General features: G+C 41.9%; 2 protein-coding genes across 2 annotated transcripts; both read left to right on the plus strand.

Moving 5' to 3' along the window:
- Positions 1 to 5,490: 5,490 nt before the first annotated feature.
- LOC120930953 (extracellular calcium-sensing receptor-like) lies at positions 5,491 to 6,532 on the plus strand. The gene has a single exon (XM_040342085.1). The coding sequence runs from the start codon at positions 5,755 to 5,757 to the stop codon at positions 6,469 to 6,471; it is 717 nt and encodes a 238-aa protein (XP_040198019.1). The 5' UTR covers positions 5,491 to 5,754; the 3' UTR covers positions 6,472 to 6,532.
- A 2,112-nt stretch (positions 6,533 to 8,644) lies between these two features.
- LOC120930595 (vomeronasal type-2 receptor 26-like) lies at positions 8,645 to 18,059 on the plus strand. Its single transcript, XM_040341770.1, has 3 exons — positions 8,645 to 8,860; positions 14,064 to 14,187; positions 17,124 to 18,059. Exons 1-3 carry the CDS (start codon positions 8,645 to 8,647, stop codon positions 18,020 to 18,022), a joined length of 1,239 nt encoding a protein of 412 aa, XP_040197704.1. The 3' UTR covers positions 18,023 to 18,059.
- The last annotated feature ends 253 nt before the right edge of the window (positions 18,060 to 18,312 follow it).

Here is an 18,312-nt window from a genome sequence, read left to right on the forward strand (position 1 = left end):
TTTTACATTGGATTTAAGCCATCCAGGACTTTTTTTCGCTCTTGTATTTGCATTTTCCAGCAGCAGGCTGAACTTTAGGTTCCATTTGAAATATTTTCCAGTTCCTTCTTGTCTCCTTCTGAGAAAGCCTGCAGATCACAGAGCTCAGTAGCTCAAACAAAAATTTGCAATTATAAATATTTTATCAAAGTAGCTGCTCCAACCCTTCCTTCTGTACAGATCTATATGACTTTTAGTCAGACAAGGGTAACTTCAAAACAGGCAGCACCTGCTGTGCTATTTCTTTTGGCAAAGCTCTGAGTATCCATTGTAATGTATTACCTTTTTTCATTTGGATACATTACAATTAAAACATAAAAAAAGCAGAGAGGTTTCTCTACCAGAGTCACTTGAAACTCAGGGGTTCCTCCAAAGGTTTCTAGGGCTTCCTTGAGCAATGACCAATTTTTGCCTTTTAGTTAAGTTCCCACTGACAACAATGATCTTTTTAGCTATCTATAAGGGGGTAATTCTTCCCAATGTCCACAAGTGTAAGGAGCATTCTTCCCACTGATTATCACACTAATGTATCATGAATTGTAGATATAGTCATTTTTAACAGGGGTTCCCAGAAACGGAAAGTTATTTCAAGTTTTCCTCTGTAGACTATAACATGTTCCCTTGAAGTGACCTATAATGAGAAGATAAAAATATGTTTATGTTATGTTTCTGTTATAAGGTGTATTACACTTTTCTACCAGTCGCTCTGGCACATCGTTCAGTATTTTATCATTCAGGTATTGTCTTCTAATGGACCTGCATGCACATTGGATTCTTCAGATCAGATGGGGATATCTTGGGATGGGGATATAATGGCTGGAGCAGTCTTATCCCTTCATGTGGAAAATGAATTTCCCCAATTAACCTTTACTCAGAGGCCGGGTCAAGTCATCTGTAGGAAGTAAGACATTTTTTTTAATATAAACAAACATTTTTATCCTATGGCACACTTAATTGATACATGTATATTTATCAAAGCATTGTTTAAAGTTTAAAGGGATTGTAAAGTCAGAAGGTTTTTTATCTTAATGCATATGCATTAAAGTGGATGTAAACCCACCACTCACCCAATATAAACTAACGGCACAGTATTAATCTGTGTGCATATACAAGACTCCTGCATGTACCCTTACCTTTCCTCTGTAATCCCCTTCAGCTGTAGGAGCCCCTCAAAACTCCGGAATCTGTGTGCGGGTCTCTTTGCCCTCATTTGGTGGGCAGAGTTATGATGTTACAAGACCCCTGCCCACCTCTACACTCTCCTACTCTTTCTGCTGGTGTCCTAGGGAGCTGACTGCACCATGTAAATCCTCCTCAGTCACGCTGATCTTCTGCTGATCTTGTGGATCACGCTCCATAATGAGTAACATCCAGTCAAAACTCAGGAAAGGCACCACATGACTTAAGCATGCCCAATCATGCTGAGGTGTGGAGCAGCCGATCCTGGGAGAGCTTGTGAAGAAAGGAGGAGGGATGTGAAGCTGGAATCGTAACTCTCTCTTAGCTCTCATGCTCGTGCATGAGATAAAGAAATGAGATGTCAGTCACAGCAGTGGGGGATGTGGCGACACACATTTATCGTGTGTTGGTTTTTATCTTACTAAAAAAAGACAAGAGGATTGCTCAGAGCTGAATTTACTCTTTATGGCAAGACTGGGCAAAGATGACTTGACATCCTCTACTGTACCAGGTAGACGTCTTCATTAAAAAAATGTTTTTTAGGTTTACATCCACTTTAAGATAGAAAGCATTCAGCCCCCTCTAATGCTTACCTGAAGTCCCTCTCTGTCCAGCAATGTCCACGAGTGTCTCAGCCATCCGAGATTCTCCCACCTGATTGTCTGAGACACAGCAGCTGTGCCATTGGCTCCCCCTGCTGTCAATCACAGTCAGCTTTTAAATCAGGGGAGAGAGGGGTCGGGCTCCATGTCTGAATGAAATCCCTGTGACTCGGTTCACAAGCTGCTCTGGGGGAGGGAGGGGCCAAGACAGCCAAAGAGGGAACCAAGAAGAGGAGGCTCCGGGCTGCTCTGTGCAAATCCACCTCAACAGAATAGGTAAGTATAGTTATTTTTATAGGAAAAAAGACAGACTTTACAATCACTTTAAAGTATTTTTAATTTTTACATTTTGAAGTTATAATCCCTGTCGTTTTTTTTTTATGCCTTTCGTGTCCCAATGGAAGAATCTCCTATTTGTGTTCTATCCTTAAGAAAGAGCAGGATGTGAGGGGGAACCAAAGACAACAAGTGTTCCAGTGAGAACCATGACATTTTGGATTTCCTCTCACTTTTTGTCCCGGTGACAATGGTCACTATGACAAATAGAAAAGGTGACACAAATACAGTAGTCAAAACCTGACAAAGGTTCTAACTTTAAAGGGGTATTAAAGGTTTGTTTTTGTTTTTTTTAAACAACAAATATGTCATACTTACCTCCATTGTGCAGCTCGTTTTGCACGGAGTTGCCCCAAATGCCATCTTCTGGGGTCCCTCGGCGGCTGTCTCGGCTCCTCCCCGCTCAGATAACCCCCTCTGGGAAGCGCTTTCCCAAGGGGGTTACCTTGCGGGCGCACTCCTGAATCCTGCATTTGTGTCCATAGACACGAATACTGGACTCGGCCCCGCCCCCGGCACCCGCATCATTGGATTTGATTGACAGCAGCGAGAGCCAATGGCTGTGCTGCTATCAATCTATCCAATCAAGAGCCGAGAAGACTGGGCCGAGATCGAGCACGTTCTCGATGCGGGAATTTTTAAGGGCACTTGGAAAGTAAATCGGGGGGCAGGGGGGGCCTGTAATCATCAGATCTTTTTTCACCTTAATGCATAGGATATATAAATTTAAAAAATAAAGTGTTGGCTTTAGATTCACTTGAATGCACCTTTCTATAGTTACTGTATGTGCTGGGAGGAATGGAAGAAGTAAATCCAAGCCAATCTCTGGGCCAATGTAACCCTGCTTCTAAGTAGCAGTAGTCTCAAAATGTCAAATATTGGTTAAAAGGTTTACATAAAAAGAGATCGTGTGAAGGTAAAAAGATGGCTTTTAGAGTGATCTGGAAAATGTATTTCAAAAGCTGGATTTGCATAATTTAACTTGTTAAAAACCCCAAAGGTTTTTTTAAGCTGACCTTAAGAACAGTCAAACTTTAGAGTTTTTTTTTTTAAATTGTTGAGGTATAGGAACTTTGTCAATGCAGATTTTTTCATTTTATTTGCCTTATTGAAATAAAGGAACCAAATTGGATTAAAAACCCAATTGTTTCATTTGCTTCCAGTAATTCAATCTTTAACTTCTTATGTACTTATAAAACATAATTTATATTTAGTATCTTTTTCTATTTTAATCATACTTTCAGGATTCTTCTGGAAAAATATCTTCAGCTACAGACTATAAAATTTGCCATGGAAGAGATAAATAGTAACCCTTTCCTTCTCCCCAATGTAAGCCTGGGTTTCCAGATATATGACTCCTGTCGGGTGTTGCAGAAAGAGCTGGAGGGTACTTTAAGGATGATAACTGGGCTCAATAAAGCCATACCCAACTTTCAGTGCCAAAAGAAGAAGCCATTGACTGCCATCATTGGCTATACTACATCTACATTTTCTATATCGATGGCTCATATTTTAAGGGTTATCAAGATTCCACACGTATGTATAAAATAAGTATTGGGAAGTAACAATGTTTAAAAAAGTGTCAATCATTTCTGATTTAAACTAGTGTAAAATTTGTATGTTGCATTCCTTGTATCAGAGACAACTGAAGAAAGCCCTAAAGTCTGTTGTCAAAAGAAAAGTTAAGCCGTGTACACACAATCGGTTTGTCCGATGAAAAAAAAACTGATGGACTGTTTTCATCGGACAAACCGATCGTGTGTGGGCCCCATCGGTCTTTTTTCCATCGGTGTAAAAAATAGAACATGTTTTAAATTTTTCCTATGAATAAAAAAACGATAGGAAATTCCGATCGTCTGTATGGAACTCCATCAGAGAAAAATCTGTGCATGCTCAGAATCAAGTCGCCGCATGCTCAGAAGCATTGAACTTCATTTTTTTCGGCTCGTCGTAGTGTTTTACGTCACCGCGTTTTGGCACGGCCGGAATTTAGTCTGATAGGCCCAGATTCACGTAGATCGGCGTATCTTTATGCCGGCGTAGCGCATCTCATATGCACTACGCCAACGTAACTGTGAGAGGCAAGTGCAGTATTCACAAAGCACTTGCTCCCTACGTTGCGCCAGCGTAACGTAAATTGGGCGGCGTAAGCCCGCCTAATTCAAAGTAGGAAGGTAGTGGGCGTGTTACATTTAAATTAACCGTGACCCCATGTAAATGAAGGGCCGAACGAACGGTGCATGCGTGCGCATGCTCAGAATCACGTCGCATATACTCCCTAAGATACGACGGCTCAATGCCTTCGACGTGAACGCAACCTACGCCCAGCCCCATTCACGTACGACTTACGCAAACAACGTAAAATCCGACGGCTGTTCCGACATCCATACCCTAACATGACTTACCCCTGCTTTATGAGGCTTAACTTTACGCCGGACGTACGTCTTACGTAAATTACAGCGACGGGCGGAAGTACGTTCGTGAATCAGCGTATCTAGCTAATTTACATATTCAACGCGTAAATTAATGGAAACGCCCCTTTCGGTAAGCGTAAATATGCGCCCAAGATACGACGGTGTAGGAGACTTACGTCGGTCATATTAAGCCAAAATTCAGGCGTATCTTGTTTCCTGAATAAGGCGCATAGATACGACGGCGCATCCGTGGACTTACGCAGCGTATCAGAAGATACGTCGGTGCAAGTCCTTTCTGAATCCGGGCCATAGTGTGTAGGCAAGACTGATGAAAGTCAGCTTCATCGGATATCCGATGAAAAAATTCATCATTCGGGATGATGACACATTGATACATTATTTATCAGTTCTAATTGAGGCTATACTCTACCTTTTTTACTTCATCGGTTAACCGATGAAGCTGAATGATGGTCCGTCGTGCCTACACACCATCGGTTATAAAACCGATCGTGTCAGAACGCGGTGACGTAAAACACAACGACGTGCTGAAAAAAACGAAGTTCAATGCTTCGAAGCATGCGTCGACTTGATTCTAAGCATGCGTGGATTTTTAACCGATGGTCGTGCCTACTAACGATCGGTTTTGTCCTATCGGTTAGGAATCCATCGGTCAATTTTAAAACAAGTTGCTTTTTTTTAACCGATGGTTAACTAACCGATGGCGCCCACACGCGATCGGTTTTGACCGATCTCATCGGTTTAACCGATCGTGTGTATGAGGCATTAGATGGATTGTCATGTAATTTTAAATGGGCTTTAATCACTTTAGCTCTCGTACCTTGATGGACCTGAGCACCTTGACCATTGACTTAAAATCCTTCTTGCAGGCATGCTGAATGTTCTTTGAAATCTCCCTATTTTCTCCAAATTTTAGGGGAAATGAAAACCCCTGAATCTTGCTCATTGCTAGTAATATCTAATTCCAAAATAAATTCTTTAGATTATTTTTTCATAATCTACATATTAGTTTTAGATTATATTTTCAGATCAGCCACGTGTCCACCAGTTCCCGTCTCAGCGACCGGACTCAGTTCCCGTTCTCTCTCCGCACTGCTCCCAGCGATGCCTTTCAGTCTAAAGGAATAGCTCATTTGGTGCTGCATTTTGGATGGACCTATGTAGGAATGGTTGCCGATTCTAATGACCATGGCTACCAAGGAATTCAAGGGGTGAGGCAAGAAATAATCCAATTGGGAGTCTGTGTTGCATTTATAGAGTATATCCAAAACAGTCAACCAGACAAAAATATTCCACGCATCATCCAGACTATTAAAAATTCCAGAGCTAATGCTATAGTTATATTTGTATCGGATGTTGATCTCATTTCTCTGCTGAAGGAGCTTTTACATCACAATGTGACCAAGAAGACCTTGGTGGCCAGTGAAGGTTGGGCAACTTCGACCTTATTGTCCTCTGAGAAATATTCAACACATCTCACTGGAACATTGGGATTCGCTTATTACAGTGAGGATATACCAGGCTTCAATGAATTTATTGAAAACATCAAATTCTCCAAATTATCACAAGAAATGTGGGATTTGATGTTCTGGGAGGAAAATGCTGGTTGCACTCTTCTAGATTACCAAAATATAACCTTCATCCGGGAAAGGCCTGCAAGGAATTGCACCGATAATGATATCATTGAAAATTTTCAGATAAGCTTGGATAATGTCACCAGCTTGCGTCTCCTTTATAACCTCTACAGTGCTGTATATGTAATTGCCAAAGCCTTTCATGACTTGAACAGTTGCCAAAATGGGAAAGGCCCTTTTTTAAATGGGAGTTGCTCAGACATTTGGAATATGAAGCCATGGCAAGTAAGATTGTCTCTAGTAACATAATTTAACAAAAAATAAGTACTAAACACAATATTTGATTTTGGGAAAACTGTGCTGGTGGACAAGAGTGCAATTTCCCCCTTGGAAAGCACTAATAATATTTTTTTGGACTGGCGGCCCCCAGTAAACCAACTGGTGAATTCTGGGTAGGTGATGTCACAAGGGGGCAGGGCCACCATGTGACATCACTAGGTTGCCCCGCCGCTTACATGTTTTAAACTATCACCCGGCGGAGCAGGCATTTAGCGGTCAGCCTTCCTTGGGTCCAGCCGTATTGGTGGGTATCATGATTGACAATGAAACTACATTGGGGGACAATGTTTTTTTTTTTTTTAACCACTTAAGGACCGCCTCCTGCACATTTACATCGGCAGAATGGCACCTGTACGTTGCCTTTAAGAGCCCAGCCGTGGGTCGCGCGTGGGTCCGAAGCTTACGCGTACCAGATCGCCGCCGGTGTCCCGCGATCGGTCACAGAAGCTGAAGAACAGGGAGAGGTGTGTGTAAACACACCTTCCCCATTCTTCACTGTGGCAGTGACACTGATCCCTGATATAGGGAATGACGATCAGTGACGTCACGCCTACAGCCACACTCCCCTACAGTAAGAATCACACCCTTAGGGCACACATAACCCCTTAGCGCCCCCTAGTGGTTAACCACTTCACTGCCATTGCCATTTTCACAGTAATCAGTGCATTTTTATAGCACTTTTCGCTGTGAAAATGACAATGGTCCCAAAAATGTGTCAAAAGTGTCCGCCATAATGTCGCAGTCACGAAAAAAATCGTTGATCGCAGCCATTAGTAGTAAAAAAAATTAATTTATAAAAATGCCATGAAACTATCCCCTATTTTGCAAACGCTATAACTTTTGCGCAAACCAATCGATAAACTCTTATTGCGATTTTTTTTTACCAAAAATAGGTAGAATAATACGTATCGGCCTAAACTGAGGAAAATATGTTTTTTTATATATTTTTTGGGGAACATTTAAAAGCAAAATGGAAGCATGAGGTAAGTGAAAGAGGACTGCACTTAGGTAAAGAAAGCTATTTAGGGGAATTTTTTTTTTACTTTTACAACCCCTTTAAATACAAGTTTTTGCATCAGAATCTCACCACGTTTGCGGTGCCATTTCTGCTCGCGATTCCAAAGTGCCTAATGTGAATGAATGTTATATGTACTAAGGCTCCATTCACACTTGTGTGACTTGTCATGCAACTTTGGCATACTAATCCCAACGCACACTCTCCTGTTGAAATGGCTGTGCAAATGAGTGGGTGCTGCAGTGACCAACGGCTGGAACTGTCCAAAGTCAAAATAAAACAAAAAATGTCACCAGCACACCACCACAACTTTGGACATCGTAGTTGCATAACAAGTCGTTCCCCATGTTTTCCAATGATAACAATTCATTTATGCACAACTTAAAGTTGCAGCAACTACAAAGTAGTTCATGCACTACTTTGGTCTGACTTTCATGCAACTTGAGGGCCACAGACTTCAATGCCTTAGAAGTAGGGTGACCATGTGTCCCGGATTGCCCGGGACAGTCCCGCATTTTGCAGATCTGTCCCGGGCACATTTATTCCAGGACAATACAGTGTCCTGGAATGAAATTGACACAGCCACCCCCCCGGGTCCATCTGATGCCTCCAAAAAAAGGCCGCCACATCACCGCTTTACTCACTGACAGTTCTTGTCCTGGCCGTGAATGCCCAGAGGAGCACAATCCCGCCCCCTGCTTGTGATTGGAGAAATCATAAATCCCGCCTCTTGTGTCCAATTACTGTGCTGTGATTCGTTACAGCACAAGCTGATTTTTGGGAAGGGAGGGTGTCCCTGAATAGTAGTTTGGAAATGTGGTCACTTTACTTAGAAGTTGTATGAAAGTCATACCTGAATGTTATACAATGCAACTTGTGTGCAGCAGTTATCACTGGTCAAAGCCAAAGTCGTATCCAAGTTGCACTCCAAAGTCGGCGCAACTTTGGAGTCGTACAATTGTGAATGGAACCATAGATATAAAGATGATTGTAACAAAACAAATAAAGCATCTCCACTTTGATTTCTCCTTAACAATATATTTAGTATGTTTTTTAGTTCCATGATAAAAAAAGGTCTATTTTAGGAAAGAAAAAAAAATCTATTTTCTCCTACAGGTGCTCCACTACATGAAGAAGGTTCGTTTAAAGCTGAACAGTGGAAGGGATTTTTTCTTTGATGAACATGGAGATCCTCCTCCAGTCTACGATATTGTAAACTGGCAAAAAGACCCAAATGGTAAAATAAGACAGGTCAAGGTGGGAACATACAATAGTACCACATCATACTCGAAAGCTCTTAATATTAACACAAGTCTCATACAATGGGCTTCTGATAACCAGCAGGTAAGACGCTCAGCTGATAGATATTGGGTTTTGGAATCTTAAACATTAGACTTTAGAACCTTACCATTTTTTTTTTGTTGGCGGTCTTAAGGGCCTATTGACTTCTTAGCAGGGAGTTAACATATGTGTGTTAACCACTTAAGCCCCAGACCATTTTGTTGCTAAAGGACCAAGCTCCTTTTTGCGATTCAGCACTGCGTCGATTTAACTGACAATTGCGCGGTCCTACAACGTGACTCCCAAACAAATAGAGCTTTCTTTTGGTGGTATTTGATCACCTCTGCGGTTTTTATTTTTTGTGCTATAAACAAAAATAGAGCGACAATTTTGAAAAAAAATCTATATTTTTTACTTTTTGCTATAATAAATATCCCCCAAAAATGTATAAAAAATTTAAAAAAATGTCCTCAGTTTAGGCCGATACGTTTTCTCCTACATATTTTTGGTAAAAAAATCGCAATAAGCGTATATTGATTGGTTTGCGCAAAAGTTATAGCGTCTACAAAATAGGGGATAGTTTTCTGGCATTTTTTTTTTTTTTTTTTTTTACTAGTAATGGCGACGATCAGCGATTTTTATCATGACTGCGATATTATGGCGGACACATCAGACACTTTTGACACTATTTTGGGACCATTGTCATTTTAACAGCGATCAGTGCTATAAAAATGCACTGATTACTGTGAAAATTATACTGGCAGTGAAGGGGTTAACCTGTAGGAGTTAAGTGTGCCCTAAGGGAGTGATTCTTACTGCGTGGGGGCATAGCTTGGCGTGTGACGTCACTGATCGTCGTTCCCTATGACAGGGAACAGACGATCAGTGAAAGTCTGACCAGGAAGCAAGGGGAGGATGGTTTGTTTACACTTTTCTCTCCCCGTTCTTCAGCTCTGTGACCCGATCTCGGGATACCGGCGGTGATCGGGTCCGCGGGTCCCGCGGGCGCGGTCACGGAGTACCCGACCAGATCGTGAGCACACCGCCGGCGCCGCGTGTGTGACCCAAGGCTGCGCATATTAAAGAAGACTTACCTGTATGCCAATATGCACAGCCGTGCCATTCTGCCAACGTACATCAGCGTGCGGCAATCGGCAAACGGTTATTGCACAAGATTTTACATGTTAAGATGTGTTGCATTAAGGTAACCCATCCAAATCAATGGACTGCCAACGCATCCTAACGTTCCTAAAATCAAATATGAACCTTTTTTTTGTAAAGTACCGTTATGTTGTGGTATGCTACAGTGACCTATTCAAAATAAATGGCCTCACAGTGTATTATAAAAAAGGGGGGGAGGGTTGGGACTTTGAATGAGATGCGTTTTTAGCAGTATGCGATTAAATATATATATGGAATATAAAAAATGTTTCCATAATGGCCAGGCTCAAAATTACCAACCAAAAAAGCACTAAACCAAATTAATCTGTCTAGCTGTATGCATTAAAAACAGAGGTTTAGTTGCATGTATTTGCAAATACCTGTTTAAGCTGCAGGCAAACAGCAAGGCACTCTGTGTACTGCAGTTCCTAACTATGAATTTTAAGGTCTCCTAAAAAGGAGCACAGGTGTGCTAATCAATAGATAGGGGGCAGGTGATAACCTATACCCGCCCCTACCTATAGTTGGTCTAGCAAACAAGAGCACTGGAAAAAAAAAATGCAAGAGTGGAACCAAACATGCCTACCAAGCCAAAATACCACCAAACTAAGGGTGGACCACATCAACCTGGGTCAGCTAGTCAAAAAATGACAATGCATAATTAAAGGAGTTCTCTAAGCTAAAACTTTTAACCCCCGCTGTGCCCGGGCTGCAAAACTATACAAAATAAACTTTCACTTACCTGCCTACGATCCCCCGTTGTTCCGATATCGCCATCCCGTTCTCCGGTCTCGGTCTCTTCCACTTCCTGCGGGTCGGTGACTCACAGTGCGCTCAGCCTATCAGCGGCCGCGACGGGACATTGCTGCGGCCGCTGATAGGCTGAGCGCACTGTGAGTCACCGACCCGCAGGAAGTGGAACAGACCGGGACCGGAGAACGGGACGGCGATATCGGAACAACGGGGGATCGTAGGCAGGTAAGTGAAAGTTTATTTTGTATAGTTTTACAGCCCGGGCACAGCGGGGGTTAAGAGTTTTAGCTTGGAGAACTCCTTTAACTGTCGGTGGTAGATCTGTGGAGGCACTCTATTCCACTCCTGAAACGCATTTCCATCCCTGGATAGTGTTGAAAAGAGGGGGGGATAGGGTTGGGACTTTAGATGAGGCATATGATAAAAACTACCACAGGCCTCCATCCCTGTAAATCTATAAAAAAAAGGGGGGGGGGGGGTTGGGACTTTGAATGAGATGCGTTTTTAGCAATATGCAATTAAATATATATATGGAATTTAAAAAATGTTTCCATAATGGCCAGGCTCAAAATTATCAACCAAAAAAAGCACTAAACCAAATTAATCTGTCTAGCTGTATGCATTAAAAACAGAGGTATAGTTGCATGTATTTGCAAATGTAAGCTGCAGGCCAATGGCAATGTATAATTAACTGTCAGTGGTAGATCTGTGGAGGCACTCTATTCCACTCCTGAAGTGCATCTCCATCCCTGGATAGTGTTGAAAAAAGGGGGGGATAGGGTTGGGACTTTAGATGACACAGTGTATTATAAGTGTATTATTGCACCTTGCGCTACTGTGCGTGGTGGTAATTCACAGTAAATCACACTTTAACGCAACATGTGTGAAAGGCCATTTGTACAACAACGTACAACTGTATTGCAAAACAAGTTATGTGCAATTTTCACACATTTGGGTATGTTAGCAGCACATTAATTTTGAATGGGCTCCCCCAACACAGTGCACATTAACATTTATTGTGCATTAAAACATCACAAAAAAAGTAAAGGGGCTGCTAGACATTTTCTCATTTCTTTCTAGTACTTTTCAATTTTTCAATTTTATGTAAATATCATTTTTTATAAAATAAGAAACACTAGTCAGTTTAGACATTTGATAGATCTTTAATACCCCATGCTACCCCAATGGGTGAGAGGTGGGATGAGTGACGGGTAGAAGCGATTGCAATGAGGGAACTGTAATCATCTTTAAATACGATTGTTAACATATTTTTTTATTTTTTAAATAGAGACAAAATTAAAATAGTAATGTACCTCATGGGATAAACTATGAGAATGTCACAATCAGGTATCAGGCTCAGGGACCAATAGCTATAGCAGAAGAGAAGCACCCACCGACTAGCAGGATAGGTATACAAGCAGGTCACCCTGATAGATGACGCAGGCTCACCCAAAGTTTAGGGTCTAATAATAATAAATCTGATAGAAGTCACAAGACTGCTATATACTGCTGATAAGAGGTATTTAGCAGTTTATATTGACTAAAATAATTATATTTCCATGTTCTGTGCATTGTGGGAGACCGAATATAGTGAATGCAGGGTGCTGGGTTAGTAGCACTTTAAGTTAGTCAGAGCTGGTGCAGTTCTTCACCAATAGACTCTTTGCTACTGTTTAGAAAAGGTGTACTTGTCTTATCAGCCTTATCAACAATTATCTACCTCGCCTTCCACTGCTATTTCTTGTAATGTTATATGTTATAATGTTTATTATTGGTTGAATATAATATATGTTATTTGATTTGCTTGTGCTGTCATAGCTAGGCCATTAGCTCATGGTTAAACTGTCTGTTATTGTTAATTTAGTAACTATTTCATAAAATAACACAGCCTTTTCAAGGTAAAAAAAAGGGGGGAGAGGAGAGGAGGGAGGGAAAGAGAGAGGAGAGGAGAGAATAGGAGGAGAGACGAGGAGAGAATAGGAAGAGCGAAGAAGAGAGGAGGCAATAGGAGGAGAGTAGAGGAGTGGATAGAATGGGAGGAGAGAAGAGGAAAGGAGAGAATAGGAAGAGAGGAGAGAATAGAAGGAGAGAAGAGGAGAGAAGATGAGAGGAAAGAATAGGAGGAGAGGATAGAATAGGAGGAGAGAATAGGAGAGGAGAGAATAGGAGGAGAGGAGAGAATAGAAGGAGAGAAGAGGAGTGGATAGAACGGGAGGAGAGAAGAGGAGAGAATAGGAGAGGAGAGGAGTGGATAGAATGGGAGGAGAGAAGAGGAGAGAATAGGAGGAGAGACGTGGAGAGGAGGGGATAGAAGGAGAGAAGAGGAGAGAATCGGAGGAGAGAAGATGAGAGGAGAGAATAGGAGTGAATAGAATATGAGGAGAGAATAGGAGAGGAGAGAATAGAAAGAGAGAAGAGGAGAGAATAGAAGGAGAGAAGATGAGAGAATCGGAAGAGAGAGGAGAGAATAGGAGGAGAGGAGAGGAGTGGATCGAATGGGAGGAGAGGAGAGGAGAGGAGAGAATAGGAGGAGAGACAAGGAGAGGAGAGAATAGAAGGAGAGAAGAGGAGAGAATGGGAGGAGAGAAGATAAGGGGAGAGAATAGGAGGAGAGGAGTGGATAGAATGGGAGGAGAGAATAGGAGGAGAGAAGAGGAGAGGAGAGAATAGGAGGAGAGGCTAGAATAGAATAGGAGGAGAGGAGAGAAGAGAATAGAAGGAGAGAAGAGGAGAGAATCGGAGGAGAGAAGATGAGAGGATAGAATAGGAGGAGAGAAGAGGAGAGGAGAGAATAGGAGGAGAGAACAGAACAAAAGGAGAGAAGAGGAAAGGAGAGAATCGGAGGGGAGAAGATAAAAGGTGAGAATAGGAGGGGAGGAGAGTAGAGGAAAGGAGAGGTATGTGGAGAAGACTTTACATCAGCAATGCAAATATAATACCTTTTTTTAATTCTTTAGCCCAATACCGCATACAAACAATTTTCTTTAAACATCACAAAAGTACAGTTTCATAGATTATAGAATGCCCAGATGAAAAAAAATGGAGGGGGGTTGCATAACAAACTTCATGCGGTCATTATACTCACTTAGGAACAAAAATAAACAAAAATAATGTTCTATACTGTCTTTTTTGTTATTTTAAAACATTGTAAATCTCCACATGGCCACTTAGTTGGCCTTAGGTAGCATTGTATTAAATTCCCAAGTGTTAATATTCACCTAATTTGATCTTCATAATCTTCACCTAATATGATCATCATAATCTTTTTTAGTAAGAGTTTTTATGTATATATATTTTTTTTTTACAGAGAACCTTGTAAAGATGTTTTCTCTTTTATTTTGGCCTGCCCTAGGTTCCCGTCTCCATCTGCAGTGTAAGTTGCTTACCAGGCCACAGAAAAGCTTCTATCAGAGGTGAACCAAACTGCTGCTATGAATGTGTACCTTGCTCTCAAGGAGAAATTTCAAATTTAACTGGTAAGTTAACAGCAAATACAATGAACTCTTGTATTCCTTAGAGCAGATTACCTTTTAACAAGTGACATAAATAGTGAAAAAACATAGTTAATGAAAGAAACTAAATAAATTGAGTCCGAATAACAATAAAAATTGTGAAAAACAATGATGAAAGAAAAAGTTCAATGAACAAATAAGATCCAGGGTTCATAAGGCCTTGTACACACGATAGGTTAACCAGAGGACAACGGTCTGAAGGACCGTTGTCATAGGTTAACCTATGAAGCTGACTGATGGTCCGTCGTGCCTACACACAATCAGTTAAAAAAACGATCGTGTCAGAACGCGGTGACGTAAAACACAACGACGTGCTGAAAAAAAAGAAGTTCAATGCTTCCAAGCATGCGTCGACTTGATTCTGAGCATGCGTGGATTTTTAACCGATGGACGTGCCTACTAACGATCATTTTTTTCCCATCGGTTAGGAATCCATAGGTTAATTTTAAAGCAAGTTGGCTTTTTTTTAACCTAAGGTTAAATAACCTATGGGGCCTACACACGATCGGTTTGGACTGATGAAAACGGTCCATCAGACCGTTGTCCTCTGGTTAACCCAGTGTTTCTCAATTCCAGTCCTCAGGCCCCCCCAACAGGTCAGGTTTTCAGGATTTCCATTATTTTGCACAGGTGATTTGATCAGTTTCACTGCCTTAGTAATCACCACAGCCTTTTCATCTGAGGGAAATCCTGAAAACCTGACCTGTTGGGGGGGCCTGAGGACTGGAATTGAGAAACACTGGGTTAACCTATCGTGTGTATGAGGCCTAAGGCTCATCCTCTGAGCAGGGACTATGGTCCTTGGCACACCACCACCCTATCTTTAAGGCTCTGTCTTCTCATCTGCAGAAAGAAGTGTCAGCGAAAGCAAACTGGAAGTTAAGGCGTCTCATCCTTCCAGGTGAACGATTAACAGGATGACTGGCATGATATCCAGCACTCAGCCGGGGGCAAATCATTGTGTTACCCTCAGATTGGAGTCCTTGCCTTTTTCTCTATTGAGCATCACGGAAGAGTTCTGATTACATTACATGATTATATTACATGATTCCGGTGATATGGGAGATTCATCCGTCCCTGTAGAGGGCTTAATCTGCTTGCGTTTAAGACCTTGCTATTTAGGGGGTCCACCATTTCCGGTAAGGGCACTCATTTTCAGAGTGGGATTCATCTTCAATTGGGGACTCCCTCCTCTTCCTCCTTTACCTCCTCTTCTCTTCATTGGACTTTTTTTTCTTTCGTCATTTTTTTCCCCACAATTTTTATTGTTATTCGGACTCAATATATTTTTTCACTATTTATGTCACAATTTTTTATGTATAATAAGCTTTATTATCAATTTTTAAAATAACACATACAAGACATGTCCAACAGCATTGGCAAAGGGAAAGAAAGGGTGAGTCCGACCTCGCAGGGTCGTTTGAACAATAACGTCTCAAGCAAGTTGAACAGACAGAACAAACAGAACAAAAAACAGAACAAAAATTGTGGTGAGCACCTAATAGGTCCCAAGGTCTACGCCAGATCAGGGAACATCGGGGGCACTGTCTCATAATGCAGACAGTGGGGTATAGGCAGAATATACAGCAATTTAACCATCTCGCGGCTTCACCAGTCTCCGAAAACGAATCAGGGGATCGCCCACAGAGGTATTTAGAGTGCGTGGACCCGTGGCCCGTGGCCAGGGCAGGGGGGGCATGAAGGCCTCCATCAAACCACCCCCTACTCCCCGCCACACACCAAGGGCACCAAAAGCAGCAACAAATGCATTCATTCGGGACTAGCAGTGCCCCAACGAAACCATGGGACCGTCCCGGGAGCCCGAGGACTCCAAGTTGCTACTGCACCTCTCTGTCGCATGTTTAGTCCACCAATCGGTTGCTGTACAGTAAGGAGGATAACAGAAAACAAGTAAGGAGAAACAGGAGGGGGCAGTAAGAGCAAAGAGAGGGGTGAATAGAGGGGGTAGAAAAAGAGGGTAGACAAGCCAGGTGTACCTGCAATCCGGTAAAGAGCAGCGCTTTCATCCACGCCGAGCACTGCACGCCAGGAGTAGACCACGTTCACAGCCAAATCCGGTGTGTTCAACGTATTTTAAGGTCTCAGCTCCATCTTTTAGGTGTCTAACAACCTGCAAGCTTTAAGGGAGGGGTCTGACAGTTCTAATAAGGCAGTATCTAGACTGGACGGGACATAGACAGGGTCAGAAACATATTCAGACCAGGATGTCCAGATGCCGGTGAATTTTTCTCTGGAGCCGCAACAGGTCGCTATCCAGTCTTCAGCTTCCCTGACCGCATTCACCACGTCGATCCACTCCTCCCGAGTAGGGATTCTGGAAGTTTTCCAATAAATTGGGAGCAAGCGTCTGGCTGCGTTAAGCAGATGGGGCAGCACACTCAATTTATATTGGTGGAGAGGAATCGGGGGGACATGCAGAAGGAAATGCTTTGGGGAGAAAGGGACTTCATCCCCAGTCACTATTTTAATTTGCTCACGCACATCTTCCCAGAAAGGCTTAATTAAGGAACATTCCCACCAAATATGGATAAGTGTCCCCCGAAGTCCACAGCCGCGCCAGCAAAGTGGGGGCGTAGAGGGGTAGATTCGGGCCAGATCCGCCAGTACGTGGTACCAGCGGGACAGGATTTTAAAATTTGTTTCTTGTGTCCTAGAGTCAATGGAGGATGAGTGAGTAAGGCAGTATTATGTCACTATTTGTTCGTGATTTTTCACATTATGAGCGCAACTTATGTTTATATAATTGTTTTTTTGCACCATAGAGATATTTAATGTTTTTTGTTGCAGCTGTACACCTATGTTGTTTTATCTCTAGCACGGTTTAACTCCCTTTATTTCTACCTTTTAACAAGCCCCATCTTGTGTTTTCTTTTCTTTAGACTCTACAGTTTGCTTTAGCTGCTCCTGGAATAATTGGCCAAGTGAAGGAAAAGACAAATGTCTACCAAAACCTGTTGAATATCTTTCGTATGACGAGACTTTAGGCGTCACCTTGGCGTCAACAAGCATTTCTTCTTCCTTAATTCCAATCGCCATTTTAGGTCTTCTGATTCATTACAAAGCTACTCCAATTGTCCGTGCCAACAATTACCCCATTAGTTGCCTTCTTCTGGTTTGCCTTGCCCTTTGCTTTTTGTGCTCTTTGTTGTTTATCGGTTATCCTCAATGTCAAAAGTGCCTTTTACGTCAGGTTATTTTTGGGATAGTGTTTGCCTTATGTGTCTCATGCATATTAGCTAAAACAGTCATGGTGATGATTGCTTTTAAAGCTACTAAGCCAAACAGTGATTTGAAAAGATGGGCCAGTCCCCATGTATGGTACCTACTGATCGGTCTAAGCACATGCATTCAATTTATGATCTGTATTTTTTGGTTATATAAATCTCCTCCTTTTCCTGAATACAACTCTAAGGTCAAAACTGGGGTTCTAGTTCTCCAATGTAATGAGGGTTCAACAACAGCTTTTTGGCTTACTTTGGGCTATCTAAGTCTCTTGGCTCTCATCAGTTGTTTTGTTGCGTTCATGGCTAGACAACTTCCCAGCACATTCAACGAGGCTAAATTCATCAACTTCAGCATGATGGCCTTCCTCAGTGTCTGGTTTTCCTTTATCCCAGCTCACCTGTCTACCAGTGGAAAGTACACAGTGGCCATGGAGATCTTTGCCATCCTGTCCTCTACATGGGCCATGCTTGGCTGTATGTTTGTTCCTAAATGTTACGTCATTTTGTTCCGTCCTAGTGCGAACTCAAAAAAGCATCTCCTTGGAAAGAAATAGATACTAGCAGACATAAATAATAATAAAAAAAAAAGTATTAACGGTTTATTTAAAGTTTGAAATAAAAAACCTATTTGAAACTGGTCTGATTAATCTATGAGAAACATTTCATCAACAGACACTCTTTGGGGAAACCCTTGAATACTGATATACTGTTTATTCAATCATTTTAAACATGATTTATTTTTGTGTTTTTATGTGTAATAAATGACAATTTTATCTAAATAATTGTATTTTTCCTGTATGAGTACCAAGACAGTCCACCACAAAAAATTGTGGGTTTGAGCTTG

Source organism: Rana temporaria, chromosome 3, assembly GCF_905171775.1.
Source record: "Rana temporaria chromosome 3, aRanTem1.1, whole genome shotgun sequence".
Lineage (NCBI taxonomy): Eukaryota > Metazoa > Chordata > Amphibia > Anura > Ranidae > Rana > Rana temporaria.

Excerpts from the sequence above, each read along its gene's own strand:
- LOC120930595 (XM_040341770.1), top strand. The coding sequence starts at position 8,645 with ATGAAGAAGGTTCGTTTAAAGCTGAACAGTGGAAGGGATTTTTTCTTT. Across the intron at positions 8,861-14,063 it reads GGGCTTCTGATAACCAGCAG|GTTCCCGTCTCCATCTGCAG; the intron begins GTAAGACGCTCA and ends GGCCTGCCCTAG. Across the intron at positions 14,188-17,123 it reads AGAAATTTCAAATTTAACTG|ACTCTACAGTTTGCTTTAGC; the intron begins GTAAGTTAACAG and ends TCTTTTCTTTAG.
- LOC120930953 (XM_040342085.1), top strand. The coding sequence starts at position 5,755 with ATGGTTGCCGATTCTAATGACCATGGCTACCAAGGAATTCAAGGGGTG.